Source organism: Podarcis muralis, chromosome 2, assembly GCF_964188315.1.
Source record: "Podarcis muralis chromosome 2, rPodMur119.hap1.1, whole genome shotgun sequence".
In the NCBI taxonomy this organism is placed as follows: Eukaryota; Metazoa; Chordata; class Lepidosauria; order Squamata; family Lacertidae; genus Podarcis; species Podarcis muralis.
The window spans coordinates 96,817,635-96,839,721 of NC_135656.1; the positions used below are offsets into that span (position 1 = coordinate 96,817,635).

At 42.0% G+C, this 22,087-nt stretch overlaps 2 protein-coding genes across 6 annotated transcripts in view; both read left to right on the forward strand.

Annotated features, from left to right (window-relative positions):
- The window catches only part of TMF1 (TATA element modulatory factor 1), a 23,979-nt gene extending 8,604 nt beyond the window's left edge, over positions 1–15,375 (forward strand). Inside the window, exons 4-15 of the mRNA XM_077923505.1 lie at positions 1,594–1,777; positions 3,238–3,404; positions 3,654–3,810; positions 4,316–4,408; positions 5,101–5,257; positions 6,320–6,512; positions 7,465–7,534; positions 7,623–7,715; positions 8,823–8,942; positions 10,064–10,210; positions 11,424–11,549; positions 12,418–15,375. Coding sequence (XP_077779631.1) covers positions 1,594–1,777; positions 3,238–3,404; positions 3,654–3,810; positions 4,316–4,408; positions 5,101–5,257; positions 6,320–6,512; positions 7,465–7,534; positions 7,623–7,715; positions 8,823–8,942; positions 10,064–10,210; positions 11,424–11,549; positions 12,418–12,561 — 1,651 coding nt within the window. The 3' untranslated portion in view covers positions 12,562–15,375. The remainder of the gene's footprint in view (positions 1–1,593; positions 1,778–3,237; positions 3,405–3,653; positions 3,811–4,315; positions 4,409–5,100; positions 5,258–6,319; positions 6,513–7,464; positions 7,535–7,622; positions 7,716–8,822; positions 8,943–10,063; positions 10,211–11,423; positions 11,550–12,417) is intronic.
- A 3,009-nt stretch (positions 15,376–18,384) lies between these two features.
- The window catches only part of EOGT (EGF domain specific O-linked N-acetylglucosamine transferase), a 37,029-nt gene continuing 33,326 nt past the window's right edge, over positions 18,385–22,087 (forward strand). Inside the window, exons 1-2 of one of the 5 annotated variants that reach the window (XM_077925053.1) lie at positions 18,385–18,773; positions 19,869–20,017. The gene's annotated coding sequence lies outside the window, so the exon portion shown is untranslated. The remainder of the gene's footprint in view (positions 18,774–19,868; positions 20,018–22,087) is intronic. The other 4 variants (XM_077925052.1, XM_028719438.2, XM_077925050.1 and 1 more) reach the window with 4 other exon arrangements.

The following is a 22,087-nucleotide window of genomic DNA, read 5'->3' on the forward strand; positions in this document are numbered from 1 at the left end:
AATGTCTGGTCACTTTAAATTTATTCTAGAATAAATACTTTTCGACTACAGCCCTTACTGGCAAGGGAAGAATAGATTCCCTCTTCAAACCTATCTTTTCAACAAGCAATTTAGGGTGTGAAAATTTTAATGGCTTAAGAAAGGGTAAATCTAGGTGTGTGTAACCCTCCAAAAAGGTGGAATAGCAAGGCTTTAGGCCTGAGCTACACAAAACAGTTGATGTGCATCTTAGACCTTGACAGCTGCTTCTGAGATACAGTCGTACCTTGGTTCCCAAACAGAATCCTTTCCGGAAGCTTCCTGCACTCAATTGGAGGCCGTGTCGAACGTTTGGGTTTAAAAAAACATTTCAAACTGGAACACTCACTTCCGGGTTTGTGGTGTTCGGGAGCCAAAACATTTGAGTCACAAGGCATTTGAGAACCAAGGTACGGCTGTACAATGTTAACCCTAGGCTCAGTTGCAACTAAATTTTCCTCTCATGCTGTTTCTACAAGAGTAATGTTAAAAGGAGAAGCAAGTTTCAATCGTATATTCATAGAACGTCTGTATCATTGCCCACTTGAGGCTGTCCTAGCCTAGTGAGACAAACATGACCAGGAAGGAGCAACAGTGAACCTCTGGCTCAGCAGGCCATTCCCCTCCTCCTTTGTGGGTGGGAGGACTTTGGCAATGTTTAGTTTCAGTTTCAAAACAAGCCAAACTCAGACCACGGTTTAAGAAGATGAATTCTTTAAACGGATCATAGGGTTAAGTTACAATCACTGGTCTGGATGACATAATGTGCTAGAATTCAGGGAAACTCAGAAGTGAATGCCAAAGTCTTCCTGGCTTCATGTTTAGCTAAATCATGGTTTAGCGTGATGTGTGAATGCTGCTTATGTGTGCTTCAGAGCATTTGTGGTAGCTTTGGATCCTGCCCATTTTTATTTTTATTTTACACAAGCTTTGGTACACTACACCTGTTATCTTTTCATAGGCTCCCAGTTGGCTTCTGTGAATGGGGATATAGATAGGCTTTAGATCTGATCCATTAGGGCTCTTATTGTGTTTTCTATCAGAGTAGACAGCAAACACCTCCGGATACTGTTGGATTTTTCTTTGCTCATATAAGGCTAAATGTTGATTTAGGCAAAGGAATAAACTGAGATGCCTGCAAATCTTTGGATAAAAACTTTTAGTATCTCATATATATATATATCTCCAGTAGCACCTTAGAGACCAACTAAGTTTGTTCTTGGTATAAGCTTTTGTGTGCATCAGAAACTTAGTTGGTCTCTAAGGTGCTACTGGACAATTATTATTTTATATATATATATTTTGACTGCGTCAGACCAACACAGCTACCTACCTGAATTTATAAATATATATTACTTCAAGATTGATGCATAGGGTTTGGGTCTTTAGTCTTACCTGATTATATCTATCCCAGTTCACATGCCAGGGAAATTATGTACATGGCTTCAAGTCATTTTTATGATCATAGTCCTCACTGGTGATTAAGTTAGTTTACATGCCCTTTCACAGCCCATTTGCCCAAATAATTGGAAGTTAAAAAATCAGAATATGAAGAGTCATAGTCCTATGTTAAATATGCATTTATCCCCATTCACCAGATCTATCTTTCTTTTCAGGAGAAAAGCTTTCAAAACAACAGTTGCAAAATTCTAACATCATTAAGAAGCTAAGGGCAAAGGAAAAGGAAAGAGAAAAAACAAATACAAAGCAGAATAAAAAGATTACGGAATTAGAAGAAGAGTTACAGCATTTGAAACAGGTTGGGTAAATTTTTAGACATGGCATTGGAAGGGTTTGCATGCCTTTTATCTATGTGTGAATTCACTTAGTATTATTTTTTGAAATGTGTAACCTGCCTCTTAAGAAGCCAGCAGGCTTACAACAGGATTTTTTTTAACCCAGTAAAATATAAAGCCATAGTGCTCAAAGAGCAGCCATATTATTTTCAGAATTCTCTCCAAAAATGAAAAAAACAAAATAGCTCTGAATCTTATTGTGAAAGCCTTGCCACAGCCTTGTGGTCAAAGCTATGCTTCTTGCAGCAGATGTATTCAGCTTATGTAGTGAGGGCACATGGAGTCGGGACTGTTCATAGAGCATAGTTTACCATGTTTCCCTCATGGGAAGAAGCTGTATTGGGTATATAAATAAATCTCTAAGGGTTTAGAACCAGCACCTTGAATTGTTCCTGGAGGAAAACTGATAGCTGTTGCTGGTTTTATTGCTCCTTCTATCTGCTCTTTTAGTTATTCAGTGGTTTCATTTTTTTTTCTTTGCATTCTTGGAAGCTTCAACTGAAAGGCTGCTTAAAAATATTTTAAATGAATAAATAGAACCAGTTGAATGTGTACTGAACTATGAAGAGGCAGAAATTTTGCATTAGTTGAAGCTTTTTTGACAATGGTTGCTAATTACGATGGCTAAGGCAGTGTGGATCTGAATACCAGTTGCTGAGTCATGAGTAGGCGAGTACCATCACACTCAAGTCCTGAAGTGGCCTACATATGGACATCTGCTTGGCCAATGAGAGAACAGAATGCTCGGCTAGAGGGGCCTTTTGCCTGATCTAATAAGGTCCAATGACAATAAACACACATGAAAATGTCACGGGACTGTATCCAATTTTAGCTTTGCACTAGTGAAAGCACCACTGCTAGTGCAAGGCAGGGCCACCATTTTCATCGATCTTCCTCTCACTAACTATAGCCCTTTATGTCATATCACACACTGTTTCAGAGGGCCCCCAACCCTCAGAAGACACTTTTGGGGTGCACAGAAGGCTGCACTGAGTAAGAGCAGTCAGCAAAACCCAGGGGTCCTGCCTTGCACAAGCAGAGATTCTTGTATTATTGCAAAACCACTACTGAATACAACCCATGGACCAGAAATAGACTGATTCATCCATTCTTAACTGCAGCGTGCAATTTGGTAGCAAAGTCCACCAACTTCAACAGAGTCGCTGCAAACGTGTGCCCATTTCAGATGCCAAAAAAATGAATGTAAAGGCACAGAGACACACAATTAGGTTTACAATGTTAGCATAATGATATTTTCTGTAAAACTTTCTGTGAAGCTTCTGAATGATTTTCCTTCATTGCTTATATTTTTCCTTAGTCTAGCTTTTGATAAAGGTAGAAGCTGTTTTCTGTGCAGAGTGATTTTTAAATCTCTGTAAAGAGAAGTTAAGCAATAGGTTGTGATGCCTTTTCATTGTAACAGGTGTTGGATGGTAAAGAAGAAGTTGAAAAGCAGCACAGGGAGAGCATCAAGCAGCTAAGCAGTGTGGTTGAACGGCAAGAGAAGGATATTACCAGACTCCAGACGGATCTTGAGGATCTGGAAGAGAAGAACCGAAGTGTGCAGGCAGCTCTTGATAGTGCATACAAGTAAGGCATTGTCCATAAAAATGGACAAGAGCAGATATTTATTGTGCCTAGAAGACCACATTCTCTTTTAGGTTTCCCCAGTATTTGCAATACTGTGCATTTTGTTTTCCTGTTGGATTTTAAAATACATAAACATAGGATGGCGTTCAACTAAGTTTTACTCAAGAGTAGACTTATTAAAAAGAATGGACTTACTCATGTCCATCAATTTCAATGCATACCTACGTTTAAAATGCATATTTTTCACAGGGAACTTGCAGATCTTCACAGAGCCAATGCTGCGAAAGACTGTGAGGCTCAAGAAGCAGCATTAAGCCATGAACTGAAAGTGAAGGAGCAGCTGGGCTTAGCTCTAGAGAAGGCCCAAGAGGAGGCTCGCCAGCAACAAGAGGCTTTAGCAATTCAGGTCAGTGTTGGGTACAACTAAAGTTTGCAAGTGTTTTTCTTTTGCCAGTTGTATATGTTGTAATGCTTACATGTCATAGCAGTGCAGCCTGAAAACCACATTATAAGTGATTCCCAGAAAAATCTAATTTAACATGTACTTGGCATAATTACAAGTAGGAATGAATGAAGCAGAGGGACATGCTTTAAAATTACATAGAAAGCCATTGAAAGGCTGCAAATCTTAAGGGGGGAAATTAAAAGGGTATTAGCTTGCTTCTTATTTATCATTACTAAGGCACTAGATTTGAAGTATTTGAAAGAGGATGCACTTGCTCTTTGTGCTGCAGCTACAGCATAGTGGTAAAGTAATGATGATAACTCCTTAAGCAACCTAATGGTGTTCTGGGTGTGATAGTCAGAATTATAGGAGGTGCCAACTGGTGTCGATGCATGATAAAACGCCAGTGGAGTGTTAGATCTGCATATTCAATTCGGCATACCGTATTTGTATCCCTGTGTTGCAGGTGACAGACTTGAGAGTGGCCCTGCAACGTGCAGAACAACAAACGGCTAGAAAGGAGGATTATTTGCGCCAGGAAATTAGTGAACTTCAGCAGGTACTCTGGCAGATTGTTCTCTGAGATCTGTCTTTTTTTGCCTCTTACAAATGCTAGGAAAAAAATGTTTTTTAATTCACGAAAGGTTGACTGTTGATCCTCCTTCTGGTGTTCCATAACAGGAAAGGGAGCACATGGCTACTTTTAATATGGGCAGAGAGTTAGAAACAGGCATGCTCTACTGAACATTCAAGATTTATCAATCAGTTTGGACTTCTTGGATTTCCAGTTTCAATAACAAGCAGTGTGTGACTACTGTATTTAGCAAAGCAACAAATATTTCCATGGTTTGGACTTCTGCAGAGCCTTGATAGTCTTGCCAGTGGCCAGCAGGTGGGGCTCAGTACCACAGATAACACCTTGCTCCTTCTAATAACTAGGAGAAGCAATTGTGCAAAATAAGCATATATTGTATATTGTATATTGTAGCTGAGCAGCAAATATCCAACTTTTCATTGTGCAGTTAAATGATTTGTGGTACAGCAAATGGTATACTGTTTAAAGCTGCTGCTGTGTGTAATACCATACTGCTTACTTGCTAACTTTTTTTTGCAGTACATTAACGAAAACTTTTCAGTAAACGGAGGACGTGGCACAATACTGTATTTGCCTGAATAGGGATAAAGCTTCAGATGGTTCTGTTTGTGGTATTTTAGGGCTTAAAGTAGTGCTTACCCAATTTATAATTTCAGAGACTTCAGGAAGCAGAGACTCGCAACCAGGAGCTGAGTCAAAGTGTTACATCTGCTACAAGGCCCCTGCTCCGACAGATAGAAAACCTGCAAGCAACCTTGGGAGCACAGACCTTGTCATGGGAGAAGTTAGAGAAGAATCTCTCTGATAGGCTTGGTAAGGCAAAAGTTGTTGGTCAGTGGGATTTTTTGCGGGGGATGGGATGAGTCTTAAGAACTTCCATGCATAGCACAAAATTAATGGATATGAATGGGAACTCATGATTATGCAGGCACACACACAGAGAGAATAGGAGATACAGGCATGTATCTGGAATATGTGTTCTGATGGTGCGTCTAACGATTTGGCAGGGATCCACAGAAGCCTATGTGTGACCAGAAAACACTAAAGCATAATTCTATGTAGTTCTGATTTTGCTTCTCTGGTTACAGCTTCTTCTGCTCCCAACCCAAGTGGGTGGAAAACTAGCCTGACTGGGTACCATTGATCTCCTGTGCAGTCTGTATCTGAATCTAGCTCAGTTTATTCCTCACCCCCTCCTCGATCTTCCTTAGAATGGCTGGCTGGATGAGGGCACGGTGTGAAAAGCCTGGGGTGAGGACCGTGCTGAAGGAGCAACAGAAAGGTTATATATTGAGAACAGTTACAATACGTCCGAAAAGTGGGAGGAAAAAGAGAAGTGAGACGGTTTCGCCTTGGAAGAGGGTGGGTGGGAAGGAAGTGGTGTGTTTTTGCTGGACGTGAAGCCATACTTAGGCTGTATTCTCACTCCCTGCATTTCCAGCCAGTGTCTAAAGGGAACCATCTCTGCCTTAAATCCATAGTCCTTTGCATGTGACATACCTAAGAGCCATGTTCGGTATATACATGCATTTAATGTGATAATAGCTTTGGGGAAGAGGTCATAAAGTTACCAGAGGCTACACTCCCCTGCTAAGAACAGAAGAAGAGACTGATGGATCAGACTGATGGCCTGTCTAGTCCAGCATCCTGTTCACACAGTGACCAACCAGAAGCCTGTGGGAAAGCAGCAAGCAGAACTGCGGGAGCACAAGAATGTTCTCCCCCTCCTGTGGTTTCTAGCAACTAGTATTCGGAAGCATTGCTGTCTCCAGCTCTGGAGGCAGAGCATAGCCATCCATCAAGGCTAGTATTCACTGATACCCCTCTCCTCCATAAATTTGTAAATTCTAACTAGTTATGTTCTCTTACTGTTAGGGGAATCTCAGACTGCCTTGGCGGCACAGGCTGAAAGAGAACGCGCTGCTACAGAGGAACTTCTTGCCAATAAAATCCAGCTTTCTTCCACTGAGTCCCAAAATAGCCTCCTAAGGCAAGAAAATACACGCCTTCAAGCACAGCTCGAGACAGAGAAAGCCAGGCTTAAGAAACTAGAAAATGAAAACAATCGGTAAATTGCTTCTAAAGTTTACAACAGTTTCTCTGAAAGCGTACAACATGGTTGAAATAGCTAGGTGGGGTGTAACGAACAATGCTACTTTAAAAATTTAAGACTTCTTTAACTCTATATTTTATTCTATTTTTTTGTGCCACTTGTATGGCCGCTCAGTAATATTGTTTTCTTAGGGTCTCAGATGCTTTCAGGACACATGCATTCTATTGGGAGCATTTTTCCTAATGTCTTAGAAAGCAGAAAGAGTGACAACAATGGGAAACCTGTGGCTTGCTGAATGTTCTTGGACTTGCAGCTGCCATTAGCCGCAGCCAGATTGGCCAAGCACAACGTATATTGTTCTCTTAAAAATGGTTACATTTGTTGTGTGAGTGCTGCTACCAGCATAGTGTGTTTACCAATAAAACGATCTCACCAGCAGTGCAGATAATACAGGTTACTTGGTGATCCCATGTGCAACCAAACTGCCATGCTGCAGTTCATATGGGCCTGTTTTCTTTTTTGCAAGTTCTATATAATCTTGACTGCCAGACACAATACAGTGGTATCTCGGTTCTCGAACAAAATCCATTCCGAAAGCCCGCTTGGTTTCCAAATCGTTCAAAGACCGAGGCACGGCTTCACATTGGTTGCAAGAGCTTCTTGCACTCAGTGGAAAATGTGTCACACATTTGGGTTCCAAAAAACATTTGAAAACGGAAGTGTTTACTTCTGGGTTTTTGGTGTTCGAGAACCAAAGCATACGACAGCAGAGGAGTTCGGGAACCGAGGTTCCACTGTAGTAAGTCTCTCATGCTACTTCAGTGCATTTATGCCATTTTATTTTTTAAAGTTTTTTTATTGAAATAAGTACAAAGCTATACAATAAAAATAGTAGAAGTACGTTTATAGTAAGATCCCTCTTTCTATTTACTGAGATTGTACATGTGTTTTCTCACTCTTGGCGCAGGTATGAAGTTGAGCTGGAAAACCTTAAAGAAGAGTATGTGAAAACTGTTGGAGAGGCAAAGAAAGAAAAGGTTTTGATATATTCTTTGATAATAACATTGTGTTAGCAAGTAAGACTTCTCAGTGAATAAATAAATCTTTTTGTTTTGTTTTCTGCAGACGCTGTTAGCTACTCAGCTGGAAATGGAGAAAATGAAAGTTGAGCAGGAAAAGAAGAAAGCAATTTTTGTACAAGAAACTGCAAGAGAAAAGGTGCTTGTTCATGTTAACCACTTTCCATAGTTTTTGGAGACAAAGCAAGCCTTAAATGAGCACACAAAGCAGTTCTCAGGCAAGATGGTAGCTTTCTGGGATCTCCATTTGTGTGTTTCACTCTTGATAGTGCCATACACTATATCCAATATAAATTCTGGTTTAGTTGTCTGTAATAACAACACAAGTGTTGTTGTTGTTATTTATTATTTGTATACCACCCTTCATCCAAAGATCCCAGGGTGGTTCACAATAGAAATTCTCATGGCAGTGGGCCACAACCTCTTATTTGGGGGTTTTATACTTCCTTATGGGACCTTAAGTCACACTGCCCTTAAGTCACACTGAGAGCCAGTGTGGTGTAGTGGTTAAGAGCAGTGGACTCGTAATCTGGTGAACCGGGTTCGCGTCTCTGCTCCTCCACATGCAGCTGCTGGGTGACCTTGGGCTAGTCACACTTCTCTGAAGTCTCTCAGCCCCACTCACCTCACAGAGTGTTTGTTGTGGGGGAGGAAGGGAAAGGAGAATGTTAGCCGCTTTGAGACTCCTTAAGGGGAGTGATAAAGTGGGATATCAAATTCAAACTCTACTACTTCTTCTTCTTCTGCCCTGAACCTTCTCTTTCCCTTGGGTTTCCCATTGGCCTTCAATCCTGAGAATATTCCCTTATTTTAGTTTGCAGTTGGACACATTTGGGGATGCTCCATTTGTTTGTTCTTCACTTGAGGATACTGAAGAAGTCTTTATGTTATATATACAATGTCAATTCCTACACAGACAAAAAATAGCAAGCATGCTGCTCTTTTATCAGCAGTGTGTCCGATGCTAACATGACATTAGGGTTTCATTCTGCTCTGTGTGATTACTAAATGAAGTTACTTTGCTTCAAATAATCAGCAAGTTCTGTAGATGATGTGACTTTGGAAGCTGAAGCAGTGCTATCAAGTCCATTTTGTTGCTTAATTTATTGATGTTACAAGTGAATTGCCTAACAGGAGATCTTGTGTTTGTCATGTTTTCATCATCATCTTAGTGAGTATTTCAAAGTAGGTAAATTCTTTGCACTAATATTGCTCTTCTCTTTGGATATTGTACATTTTCTCTTAGGAGCGTAAATTATACACTTCATCAATGATGGAAACTGTCTCAAGCACTCCAACTCTGTCACGTTCAAGCTCAATAAGTGGGGTTGATATGGCAGGTCTCCAGGCATCCTTTGTATCCCAGGTATTGTTCCATGTATTATTTGACCTTTATTTGCTCCTTCAGTGTCTTTTTTTATTAATATCACTGTGCTGTCTTAATTGTTTTCTTGAATCCAGCAAAACCTCACTGCTAAAATGAGAGCAGGTAGTTTGAAGTAGTTTCACCAGTTCATGTGACGCTATAGGGCAACACAAAGAAGGTTAAATATTTTATATTTGCTGGTAATTAGGAAATTAACTATGGGACGCGGGTGGCGCTGTGGGTTAAACCACAGAGCCTAGGACTTGCCGATCAGAAGGTCGGCGGTTCAAGTCCCCGTGACGGGGTGAGCTCCCGTTGCTCGGTCCCTGCTCCTGCCAACCTAGCAGTTCGAAAGCACGTCAAAGTGCAAGTAGATAAATAGGTACCGCTCCGGCGGGAAGCTAAAGGGCGTTTCCGTGCACTGCTATGGTTCGCCAGAACCGGCTTAGTCATGCTGGCCACATGACCCGGAAGCTGTACGCTGGCTCCCTCGGCCAATAAAGAGAGATGAGCGCCGCAACCCCAGAGTCAGTCACGCCTGGACCTCATAGTCAGGGGTCCCTTTACCTTTACCTTTACCTTAGGAAATTAACTTGCTTCTCTTTGCCTATGTGGTACGTTTTGGCTCTCAAGAAGAAATTCCACCTTGGATGAAATCTGATGAGAGCTTAACTGACAGGTCTTGGGTATAGCCTTTTATCAATATCAGAAGATGAAATGATTTAAATGTGGTATTTTCTTTCTGGAACATTACTTCGACAAACCACTGAATATATATATATTTGCTGAAAAAAATTGCAAAGACCAATTTTTAAATATATACATGAAATGCTTTCCAAACAGTTCAGTCCTCACAGCAACCCTGTGATGGTGATTAGGATGCTAGATATTGAATGGCCAGGGATTATCACATGAACTTCATGGCTGAGCAGGGTTTCAAATCCACTTCTCCTTGATCCACCATACCAAACTGGCTGTCTTCACTTGCTTTTGCAAGTGCTGTAAAAAAGTTAACATTCTAGTGTCAATCTTGAAAGTTGTATCATTCTTTAGGTACAAAATAATAACTTGCATGCTGTTAAGTATTCAATTCCATGGGTGTATCACAATTTTTATTGCAGGATGACCAACATGATCATTCCTTTGGTTCAGCGTCTACAAGTGGGAACAATCTATACGATGCAATGAGAATGGGAGCAGGCTCAAGCATTATTGAAAACCTGCAGTCACAATTAAAATTGCGAGAGGGCGAGATTTCTCACCTACAGGTAACCTGTGTTGACCTGTGTGTCTAAACATAAGTAGGAATAGGTGTTCCATATGTGCGATGTACATACTTGATAGACAGATGTGACCAGTTCATTTTTATGGGCTTGTTTTGCCAGAGTTCAGTCTTCGGCCTAATACATCCAGTATTGTCAGTCCACTGGGGGATCCCCCCAGAGCAAATTCTAGAGGGTTCCCCAACCTCCCAAAAAATTGGGGGCATACCAGGGCTAGCAACAGGATGAGAGGAGCCCGGAAAAGTCTTGTGTGAACACAGACACTTTGATCGCTGTTGAACAAATTATAGAAACATTTTAGTGGGGAGTTTCAACATGTGGTGCAGTGAGAAAGATGCAGTGCAGTGTTTCTTTCCATCTGCTGTAATACTGCAGTAACTTGGAAGAAGTAACTACTGTAAGAGGTTAACTACCATAATAGGTGTTCGTCAGTTCTTCCATTTTTCAGGCTCACGAGCTGCTGTAATACCTTCTAGTTAGCAGAGGGAGCAGCAGAGTTTCAATTCTCTTATTTTGTCCTCTGAATCCAAATGCTTGTATATTAATGCTACATCAGAACAAGAGATGGAACTTCGTAATTTATTGTAGGCACACAATAAATGTATATGCCACAGTTATAATTTGAAACCTTGTGTCGGTTTTGCTTTGTAGGAATGGTTTACCTGAATCCCTTCATTTTATTTATTTATTCAAACAAATATATTTATTTATTTTATTTTATACTTCACGCTCAAAGTGGCTGACAACAAAGAAACGGGGTGCGTTTCAAACAAACACTACAAAACCAGTTTCACAATAACGTAGCAAAACAGCAACATAGCAACCATTTCATAACAACGTAACAAAACAAGAGCAAGAATAATAACACAAAAAATACAAAATGGTATAAAATAAAGCAACATGCAGCATCCAATGGCAAAAATAACAAGTGAGCTTCACAGTTTTACCTTAGCCCTAGAAACATCTGTTCCATGATGTTGCTCACAGTCCCTCTTCTTCTGCAGCAGCTTCTTATAAGGCTTTCAAGGGCAAGGGGTGGGGTAGCTGGAAACACCACTTTCATGCATTATTCCTGTGAATACCAGAATACTCGTAATATGGGACATAAGCTTGCAAGCTTAACACTCCTGGTTACTTTTAATGGAAACAAAATTAGTAACTTGGTAGAATTTTAACTGTCAAATGTTTGTTACCTTAGCTGGAAATCGGAAACCTTGAAAGAACTCGGTCGGTAATGGCAGAAGAGCTGGTAAAGCTGACAAATCAAAATGATGACTTAGAAGAAAAAGTAAAGGAGATTCCCAAGCTACGTGCACAGCTAAGGGTAGGTAGCTTGTTTCTACAATGATATCTGAAATGTATTCAGCAGCCTCTGTAAATATGTCCCTGCTGTACATGTAAAGTGGAATGCTTTATTACAAAGTACAGCAAAAAGCAGTGCTTGCATTCCTAAACGTACTAATAAATAATTTTCACTTCTGAATAAACCAGGTTAGGAACCTGCAGCTAATGCAAAATGCAGTTTCTAGGGTCCTTAATGGGACATGCAACTTTGCACATATTACACCAGTGTTGATTTTGACCTAAAAAGGCTTATGTGACTCAGGATCCGAATACCCCGCAATGATCTTTTGAGGCCCTTCTCTATGTGCCTTAATGAAGGAGGGTGGCAATGCATGAATTGGCCTTTTTCGTGGCTTCCCATCTGCAGAATGCTCTCCCTGGTGTCGTCATTAACAGCTTTGGACACCAGGCTAAGGCTATCCTGTTTTACCAGGTTTTGGGTGGTTAATTTTGGATCAGACCTTTGTATGATTCTTGCCTCTTTTGTAGTACTCATCTTTTAGTGGGCTGGACTTTGATAGTACTGCTGGATGAACTTAGGGGAGCAGGTGAATGAACACTTCAATAAATTTTGTTTGCTTTATTTTGCTTCTTGCTAAAACTGATTTTAGCTGTTTCTGTATTTTATGTTCTTGAAAGTTGCCTTGAGACTTTTTTTGTGTTTGTGAAGCGGCGAATAAATGCAGTAATTGTGTGTGGTTGCTATTGTTTTGGCTACATAAAGATTGGCATTCAGAGTATTGACTTTTCTTTTAGTATATTCTATCTTGACATTCTAAAAGGTGTCTTAACAGCTCTTTTGTAAATGTGGAGAGCAAGTCATCAACTATTGGGCTGTGTTGTTTCAGGATTTGGATCAGAGGTACAATACCATTCTCCAGATGTATGGTGAGAAAGCAGAGGAAGCAGAAGAACTGAGGTTGGACCTTGAAGATGTGAAAAATATGTACAAGACTCAGATTGATGAACTTCTAAAACAAAGGCATAGTTAATTATTGCTGATGTTGCAGCTTGCAAACGACGTTGCATTAAACTGTAGAAATGTTTATGTAAATGCAGATGAGTTGTAAAGAATTTGTACTATAGGATGATTATACTGTAGAGGGTTCGTACGTTGGCAAGAATGTTATGCTTTTGTGATGGCCAACTGTCAGCAATTAAATTATTTGTTAATATTTAAATTTTTATATCCATAGCTGAATGTTAATTAAAAGGCAGACCATCTTGTTGTCAATATAGTAAGTTGCAAATTAGTTTGCATAATGTTGATCATTCAGCAGCAGGAGCTTTTTAATTGCAGTTGCCTCATGGGGATGTAGCTGAATAATTTCACTGACAGTTTTTCATGGATATCCTAATGCTGATTCATTTCTATCAAAATTAATATTTGGCGGAAAAAATATATTGATTTTTAAAATATAAATACCGATAGCAAATAATTGCTACCTGAAACCCTGAAACACAAGGCTTAGAATGCCTTTTAAGACTTTTTTTAAAACAACAAAAACCACCAATTAATATTTGGATTTATACTGTAGTGTCCTAACCACAAAGCCAGATAACTGCCTTTGCAGCCAACAATACAGGGTGACATTTAAAGTCTCAAAATCGGTATTGTATGGTAATAGCAACCAAGCTCCCTCCTATACAATAGATAACAATTATACTGTTTCTTAAATGTTTGGCTGCATTCCAAAGCATAATCCACTGCCACATAGAAGTGGGCTGCCTAGCAGCTTTAATGGCTTTTAACTGTAGCAAAAGAAAAGAAGCAACATTTGCCTAAAAATCAGTAGTACTCTGGGGGATGAAAAGGAGCAGGGTGTTTAAAAGTTTACATGTTGAAATGGTTGCACCTCTTCCTGTCATAGCCTAATTCTCACCATGTGTGTGAGTGCACTTTATTTTCAGAAGTGAATAAACTTGTTCCAGATGTTTCAAATGAACTCCAGTAGTTTAGAAACTATCTTTAGAAGGTGTTTGACAGAACATAAAAAAAGGAATAGCATCTTGAGTTGCCTTCCCAACTATTTAGCCTAAGCGAGACAGAAAACTCCCTGGTATCGTCCACATTCATAGGAGGACCTTTGCATTATTGTGCTTTCTTAAAGTCATACTTTGTATGACAGCTATAAAGGGCCATTTCTGTTAAACTGACCTTAAGCTGTTTAAATGTTTAGGAAAAAATGTGGCGTTGCTGCATTTATTTAAGATTTAAAAAGGTTTCCTCACAGGAATTGAAATTTTCATAGCTGAATTTACATGAAATTTTTAGTCTGATAAATAGATAAAATTTACGCATCCTGTCATGTTGGTATACAAAACATATTTTTCCTGAACCAATTATCTACAGAGCTTTCATCAAGCATAAGGTGCGTGGAAATTCTAAGATTTTATTTGATACTTTGACATTGTATCAACCACCTACCCTTAATTGCTTACCTTTGGTCCATGTCTATTTGGAAATCATGTGCTGTAACCTCCTGAGATCATACCACCATGTAATAGGAAGTGGGAGTCTTATACTGTTGGTCTGCCTGAGGAAAGCTAGTGTGTCAGGGAGAGAGCTTCTACTGTAGGCTTTTCCCTGACGTATTAGGATTCTTCCTGATCCACTAATTTTCTGTGTGCAGGATTTCTTTTTTTTGTTACTTGGCGGAACATTTAATGAAGCAGTTCCTCACCTATATTCTGAACTGCTACATTATCAAGAGGATTATATCACTTTAATCTAATGATGGATATTTAAAGCATGCAATAATCTTCCTGATAAGAGACTAAACTACAGTCTAGTGGGAGAATTCTTTGATTCAAAAAGAGGTTTGCATAATAGTTGATACTTACACAAAACAAGCAAATGATGGCTGCTGACAGCAGAACTTACCAAGTGTTGTTTTCCAAGAAGGCACTGCATATTAGTACTTAAAGCCAATGCAAAATACAAATTGGAATGCTCCTGAAAACTCAATTTAAGACCTGAGAAACTTAAGTGCATGCTGCTTTCATAATTTATATTTGGAATAAATTATCCCTGCATTTGAACTGGAGAATACGACCCCTGACTAGAACTTAGGTGTTTGCACTGGGATCTTGCACCCAAAATTTTGCATCTTTTAGACCCCTTACCGACATGCTGCCTCTTCATGTTTAATACAAGTATTGGTTATGTAGCCCATGTTCCACCATAAAACCTACAGACTTCCTTGTTCCTTTGCAGCCATTTATCAATTTACCAATTGATGACAATTGGAAAGTGGGGAAAAAATACTTTTTGCAAGTGAGGTCTGTGAAATTTAGGCTCTCAAACTCTTGAAACTCATATGCAGTTTTCAAAAGCAACCAGACACTGGACATTTGTTTGCTCAGGACTTCTGGAAGCGCACCTGTATATTCTCCCTCCCTAATCTGCCGACGTGCAAAAACTCCCTAAGCAGACGTGTGTGACTGTATTCATGTAAGTGAGAGCACTGGGCTTCACAATGTTGGTGTGGAAAGCAATACTGCAAGAGATAATTCCCTAGTGGAGTGCAGAAGGAGACTTTGGTTTCTCAATGCATTGCTGGGCCCTCTTAATACTTTGTGGGAGTAAGTTCTCTAGTTAATAATTGGAAGAACGGTGCCGAAATCTTCATTTCAGCTGTGTTAATATGGTTTGCCCTCTTAAGAATTGTTACATTTTTATAAAGGGCTGTAAAGTAGTTTAAATAAAGTATGTAGATGAATAATGTCACGGGAGTTAAGCTGTTAATGTAATGTAAATAATTTAAATATGTTTGACTCTTGGCCTGAGTAAAGTATTTGAGTTACCAGTGTTTTATATTTTTCTTTAATACAAAAATGCATCCTGGTGGTTGAGATGTTGATAATAACAGCTTCCAAACAAAGAAGCAGTGGCAAAACGTAAAGTGAGTTCAACGCCTTGCAAGCCAATTTGCCAAAGGCGTCACCCAGCGGTGAGGATGTGATGTAATACATGAACACAGGTTCGCCCATATTAGAGCCAGACCTTGTTGGCATCTGCCTGTCTTGAGAGACAATGGAGTGTACCTCCGAGAGTGAAGTGAAACCACCGTGTTAGCAGCACCAAAGTGATCTCCCTGGGCTGCAAACCTGAGCAGTATGTATGGAGGCCCTGGGCTGCCCAGACAACAAGAAGACCCACCTCACCCCACCCGTCTTGCTGATGTGATCCAAAGGAAAGCAAAGAAATAGGTTTGGCGCCAGCTTGGCTGCAGGAATTGCCGGAAGTGAGGGCAATCAGCTGCCCTGTTCTCTTTCAGCATGAGGGGAAGGCAGCGCCTCGCAATCGGCTGCCCTGGTCTCCCTCACAGTGAGGGAAGACAGCTCATCAGCAGCGTTATCAGTTGAGATCATTGTTCAATATCGGAGGTGCCATGAAATTGGCTGCCCTGCTTCATCCTCACCCCCCTGCATAAGGAGCGATATATTGCTGGGTCAATACCATTATCACGGTGTGATTTCAAAACCGATTTTGGTCAATATATTAAAAATAACACAGCACTAAAATAGACCATAAAATTTGTACAAAAATGACAAAAATTAGTTGAGGAGGCAAGGGATGGAGCTGTGGACCCTCTGGGTACATTCTGCAGACGCCTACACTAGTGTGGTGTAGTGGTTAAGTGCGACAGACCCGCGTCTCCGCTCCTCCACATGCAGCTGCTGGGTGACCTTGGACCAGTCACACTTCTCTGAAGTCTCTCAGCCCCACTCACCTCACAGAGTGTTTGTTGTGGGGGAGGAAGGGAAAGGAGAACGTTAGCCGCTTTGAGACTCCTTCGGGTAGTGATAAAGCGGGATATCAAATCCAAACTCCTCCTCCTCTTCTATTTGGGAACCACTACTCTAGACCAAAATGGTTGGGGACCCTGGACCTACACTCACTGGAAGGGGATCTCAGGTCTTTCCCTGATATTCCTGGCGGTGCCAGGGATTGAACATGGGACAAGGTGCATGCAAAGCGCATGCTCTACAACTGAGCTATAGCCCCTAATGTTGTATTGCATGCAATCGGGTGGAGGGTCTTAAAGGCACATAAAAGCAATGAAAGCCGTTTCTGTGTTATACTCTTAAAAACAAATAGACTTCACTTCATTCACTCTCAGAAGTCCATGGATCTCCCAGCATATATTGTTAATAGGCTTTTGCAGTTATTTTACCTTGTTTAAAAAACTGCAAGCAGGAGCACAAGTGATTGCTTTGCTACTACAATATAGCTCTTCCTGTGAAACATCAGATGACATTTACATTTTTGAAATGCATTTTAAGATTAGGAAAACTGTCTAGTAAACAATTACAGTCGTACTACATTCTTAATGTAGTTGCAAAACACCAGAATCTTGTTTTGAAAGATCACAAACTTCCAATGGTGGAATTTTAGTTTAAAGATTATAGTGTTTAGCTGAAGCAGAAACAAGGAAATGGGTTCAAGACTTTGAGGAAAGAGAACAATGTGTTTGGACTGGTTCCACTTCCTAGCATTGGAAGGAAAAGAGGTTTTCCTGTCCTTGCAGAAACAGCAATATGCTGAAAGCCTTGTCAACAGGCTTTGCCTTGATTAATAGGTTTCCCACCAAGAATTTTCTATATGCATTTTGAAGAGATTTTTTTTGCTTTTGGTACAAAGAGCCATAATTATAAGTGAACCTTTATGATTCAGCATCACTACAATTTTTAAAATGTGTTTAGAAATAATGTCCATTAAGTTAATGAATATAACTCTAAAATAAATATTTAAACCCTAGTTTCCCAGGTTCTAGCACAACACTTTGAATCACACTGTGTTTGATTGTCTCATTTTACAGCTATCACTTCTCTGTTTCCCAGGACTGTGCTGCTGTTAAAATTACTGGTACAACCAAGCACGGTGCTGATAACACCAAGGTTGCAGGTTTGGTCCCCTTATAGGACAACTGCATATTCCTGCATTGCAAGGGGTTGGACTAGATGATCCTTAGGATCCCTCCCAACTCTACAATTCTATGAAGCCAATGCTTTAATTTGCAAAAAGGCTTGTTTCAAGATCCCCAAATGCAATGGGCTAATAGACTCGATGTCCTACACCAGTAACTTCTTTCTGGCAACTCCTTCCCTCTTTTTTGTATCTCAGCCTTCGGTGAAACTCCCAAAGGTAACGTGGTACGTTTCGACTTGAGGCGAAGGAAAGACACGACGACGCTACTTTAGTGGAATCTACACACACATTAAAAAACGCTTTTTAAAAGAAGTTTTGAAAAAGACATTGAATTTTGCATAGCTCGCTCTCGCCCTCTCGTGTCACATTTGCGTACAGTAATGCACTTTACAACACATTTAAAATGTTTTCTTGGCAGCTGTGTAGCCGAGTCCTTTGTGTGGCATTAACTTTGGTTGAAGAGATCTAGACCTGGAGATCTCTAGAACACCTGGAAAGGCCCTCGGCCGGGTAAAGGTTTGACTGAGCACTACTAAAAGGCATCGAGATAATAGATTCAAGGCTATATGTAAATATATCGCTTTGAATATACCGTATATTGCCCTGAATCTCGATGCCAGGCGCGCCTAGCCGGCATAGCGCGCGTGCGCCTTGAGCCGGGAGGACCCCTTTCCCGAGCCGAAAGCGGCTGCTTTCCCGCCCCCTGCGACCAATTCAGTGGTGGATGTGCCAGGTGGGTGCTCTGGGCACCCGGGAACTGTAGCACCCTCGCTAGTCTGCTCCCTTCGCCTCCCAGGCTGTCCGCGAGACGCGCCTCTAGTCCCCACCTGGCTCTTCTCCTCGCCTTGGTCGTCTCCAAAAGGTGGCGCAGGCGGCGGCGCGCTCCGGGCCTGGCGCCAAGCCGCTGGGTTTCCGGAGGGCCGAGCCTGCGCCTTGTGGTGGCCCCTCCTTCCTTCCCTCCCTCCTCCGCTGGCCGCCGTCGCTTCGCGCTCCCCCTTCGGCGCCGGTAGAGGGGAGCTCCACACAGGCGCGGCGGCGGCGGCTTTGGCACCGACTCCCGGGAGGCACAAGCTGCGAGGAGGCGCGCAGGCCTGGGTCGGAGAGCGCGCCACGCCGCGCCTGGCTTCGCTTCGGGGCGTCTCCGGGGCTGGAGGTGCAACGAGGACGGGGCTCCTTGGCGCGCAGTCTCCTCGCGTCGGTTTGGAGTTTTCTGCAGGCAGCAGGCATAAGAGTTTCTGGTTTCTCTCTCCCCATCCCACCCCCTTTTTTGTGAGTGTGGCTTTCTTCCCTCCTTTCTTGAGTGCAGGTGCCGCCTCTCTGCAAATTCCATCTCTGGAGAGAGAACCGGGCGGATGGAAGATGGGGCGAGGGTTTAGCTCAGTGCGATCCTATCGGGCATGGATCTAGCTGTGCATATTGACCTGGGAGCAAATCCCATTGAGCTCGGCTCTTTATAGTCCAGTGGCCCAAATTAAAGACCGCCCCGGCACTTTTTTCCAAATGACTTCTTTTCCCTTGCAGCCTGAAGGTCTGGGGCTGCCTTTGCAGGCTTTTCGGCACAACCCCTTCCTCTGTCCTCCACATTTTGGGCGACGGCTCCCATCATCCCTGATCATTGGCTATGCTGGCTGGGGTGGGGCTGGTTGGAGTTGGAGTCCCAATATCTGGAAGACCCGTGGTTGGCTCCCCTGCTTTTTCCATGCTGCAGCGAAGCCTAAATCTGTGAAGCAAGTGTGTCTGTGCCTTCATTTCCCTTCCCTTCCTCTGTTGTCTTCAGGGACCTGTCCTTGTACTTTGTAGGTCTTCCTCTCTCCCTGTTCCATATGACTGCCTGATATTTCCGCTTGGATACTTCAACATTATTGTTATCCTTTACTTCAGTATTATTGTTATCCTTCTTGTTTGCATGGCACAGTGCAAGAGATTCCTCATCTTGGGGAGCTTTTAGTCCAAAATTTGAAACAAGGAAGGAAGCAGGCAGGAGCAATACATATGATTGTTTAAGTTGCATGTGTTTATGCTTAGCCAAAGGGTTCCTAACTATGTTAAGGCATGGGAACTAGGGGAATGCGCCAGAGACTTTGTGGGGAAAAGGTGTGTTTTGAAGAGGGATGTGAATGGGGTCAGTACACAGGTATTCTGGGATCCAAGCAATAAGAGGCAGCAAGAGAGAAAAAGTCGGGCTGTAGAACCTGTAGCTCTTTATGTGCAGACCATATATACTAGATCCAGATTATTCTAGGGTGTTGGGTGAAAGATTCCTGCATTGCAGAGGGTTGGACTTAGATGACCATCATGGTCTCTTCCAACTCTGTGATTCTATATTATACATATGCTCAGAAACACTTTTCTTTATTGTTACAGGTATGAACCCTGGCACTGAAAAATATTGTGGCAATGAGCCTTGGTGCAAATTAAGTCCCGTTTGAAAGCTTTGCAGCAGGCGGGGAGGCTGACAGCATCTCTCTCTCTATCTTCCCAATCCTAAGGACCCAGAGCCATTAACCACAGAGGTAAGGTTTGTCAGGTGTCTTCCAGCATAAATGGACATAGAGATCAAAATCCAAGAAGATACGGAGTTGCTGTACTTGATTATGTTTTTCATGGAGACAGAATATAATGCTAACCCTATGCATTTTGTGGCATGGTGTGGAATAGGGGCGAAGCTTTGCATTCATAAAACTTTCAGGAGAAGGAAGTTCGGTTTCAAAAAGCTCAAAAATGTCCAGATTATGGTAGAGAGAATTGCGTTAGGCAATGTAGTCGATAATAAACAGTATGCATTGAAGTCAATATATACTTTACTCCAGAAACTACTTGTGTGGTCCTTTTTCTTCCTCTTAGTACAATTAGTGGGCCATAGACACTTTTTTTGGATGAATAGCTGTGACCAACTGGTATGTATTAAATTTGGAAAGGAAAAGAGCATGCTCTGAAATTTTTAGCACAGGAAAGGCATAACCGAACCTGAATACGCACTCTTCTTTAAGAGCAGAGGAATTTCGACTGCATGCTAGTGTTTCTGTCAAGGCACTAATCTCATTGTGCAATGGTGAGATGGGTGAGATTATCCACATGATCTCCTGAGTGTCCTCTCCATCATAGTGCAGCTGCAGGCACTGAAACAGGTAAGCCAGTAGCTAGAGCACAGAGCTTGGAAATCTCACAGTGAATCCCACTGAACGGAGGTGCTAGTGAATAATTGTACCATGTGGCAGTGGCCAAGAGAGCCCAAGTAATTGTCCAGCTGAGCTTTCTGGGGTTGTGAAAGGGTTGTTTGGTTTGAACTTGTCTTCAGATACAGTCATACCTCATGTTACGTCCGCTTCATGTTACATTCTTTCAGGTTACGTCCTGTGGCAACCCGGAAGTACCGGAAAGGGTTACTTCCGGGTTTTGTCGCTCACGCATGCGCAGAAGTGCAAAATGATGTCATGTGCATGCGCAGAAGTGGCGAATCGCAACCCGCGCGTGTGCAGACACACCGCTGCAGGTTGCGTTCTTTTCATGTTGCAAACGGGCCTCCAGAACGGATCCCGTTCGCAACCAGAGGTACCACTGTATGTATAAGGCGGTACCCTTGACCTAAGTTGTTCGGTACTTTGTGCCGTAGTACAAGAACCCTATAGAATCATAGCACTGTAGAGTTGGAAGGGACCCCCAGGGTCATCTTGTCCAACCCCCTGCAATGCAGGAATCTCGACGAAATCATACATGACAGGTGGCCACCCAATCTCTGATTAAAAACCTCAAAGGAAGGAGAGTCCACCACCTCCCAAGGGAGACTGTTCCACTGTCGAACAGCTCTTACCTTCAGAAAGTTCTTCCCGATTTTTAGTTGGCGTCTCCTTTCTTGTAACTGGAAGCCATTGGAACGAGTCCTTCTCCCCCCCCCCCCCCAAGAGCAGAAGGAAACAAGATATTAAGATATTAGAAGATGGCTATCATATTTCCTCTCAGTCTCTTCTCTAGGCTAAACACACCCAGGTCCTTCAACCGTTCCTCATAAGGCTTGAGTTCCAGACCCTTGAACATATGCACACATTCCAACTTGTTAATATCCTTCTTAAATCAAGGCACCCAGAACTGGACGCTATTCCAGGTGTGGTCTGGCCAAGGCAGAACAGAATGGTACAAGCGGCGACCATTTTAGGCATGTCCAATTGATGCTCAACTGCTGACTCATGGGCCCTTTTTGACCCAGAAGACATAGGAATGGGGGCAGGGTAGAGGTGTAATGGGGCGTAACATTGGCTTATGCATTGACACACGCGGGGACCAGGAATGGAATCCCTGTTCAAAATGGTACACTGTTTGTACTATTATTTCCCTTGATCTGGACACCATACTGCTGTTGATGCAGCCTAGATTAGCATTGCCTTCAACCTGGCCCAGTAGAAAAAGGTCCATGTGGATGATCATCCATCTTTATGGCTTTACGTTTCCATATTAAATTCCCACTTTTTCTTACATGTTGCTTTAGCTATGGTATGATTATGTTCCCATTTGTTTGCGTACACGAGAAACATTTCAAAAACTACTGGGGTAGTGGAAAGTTGTATCAGAACTGCCTCTCACCCCTT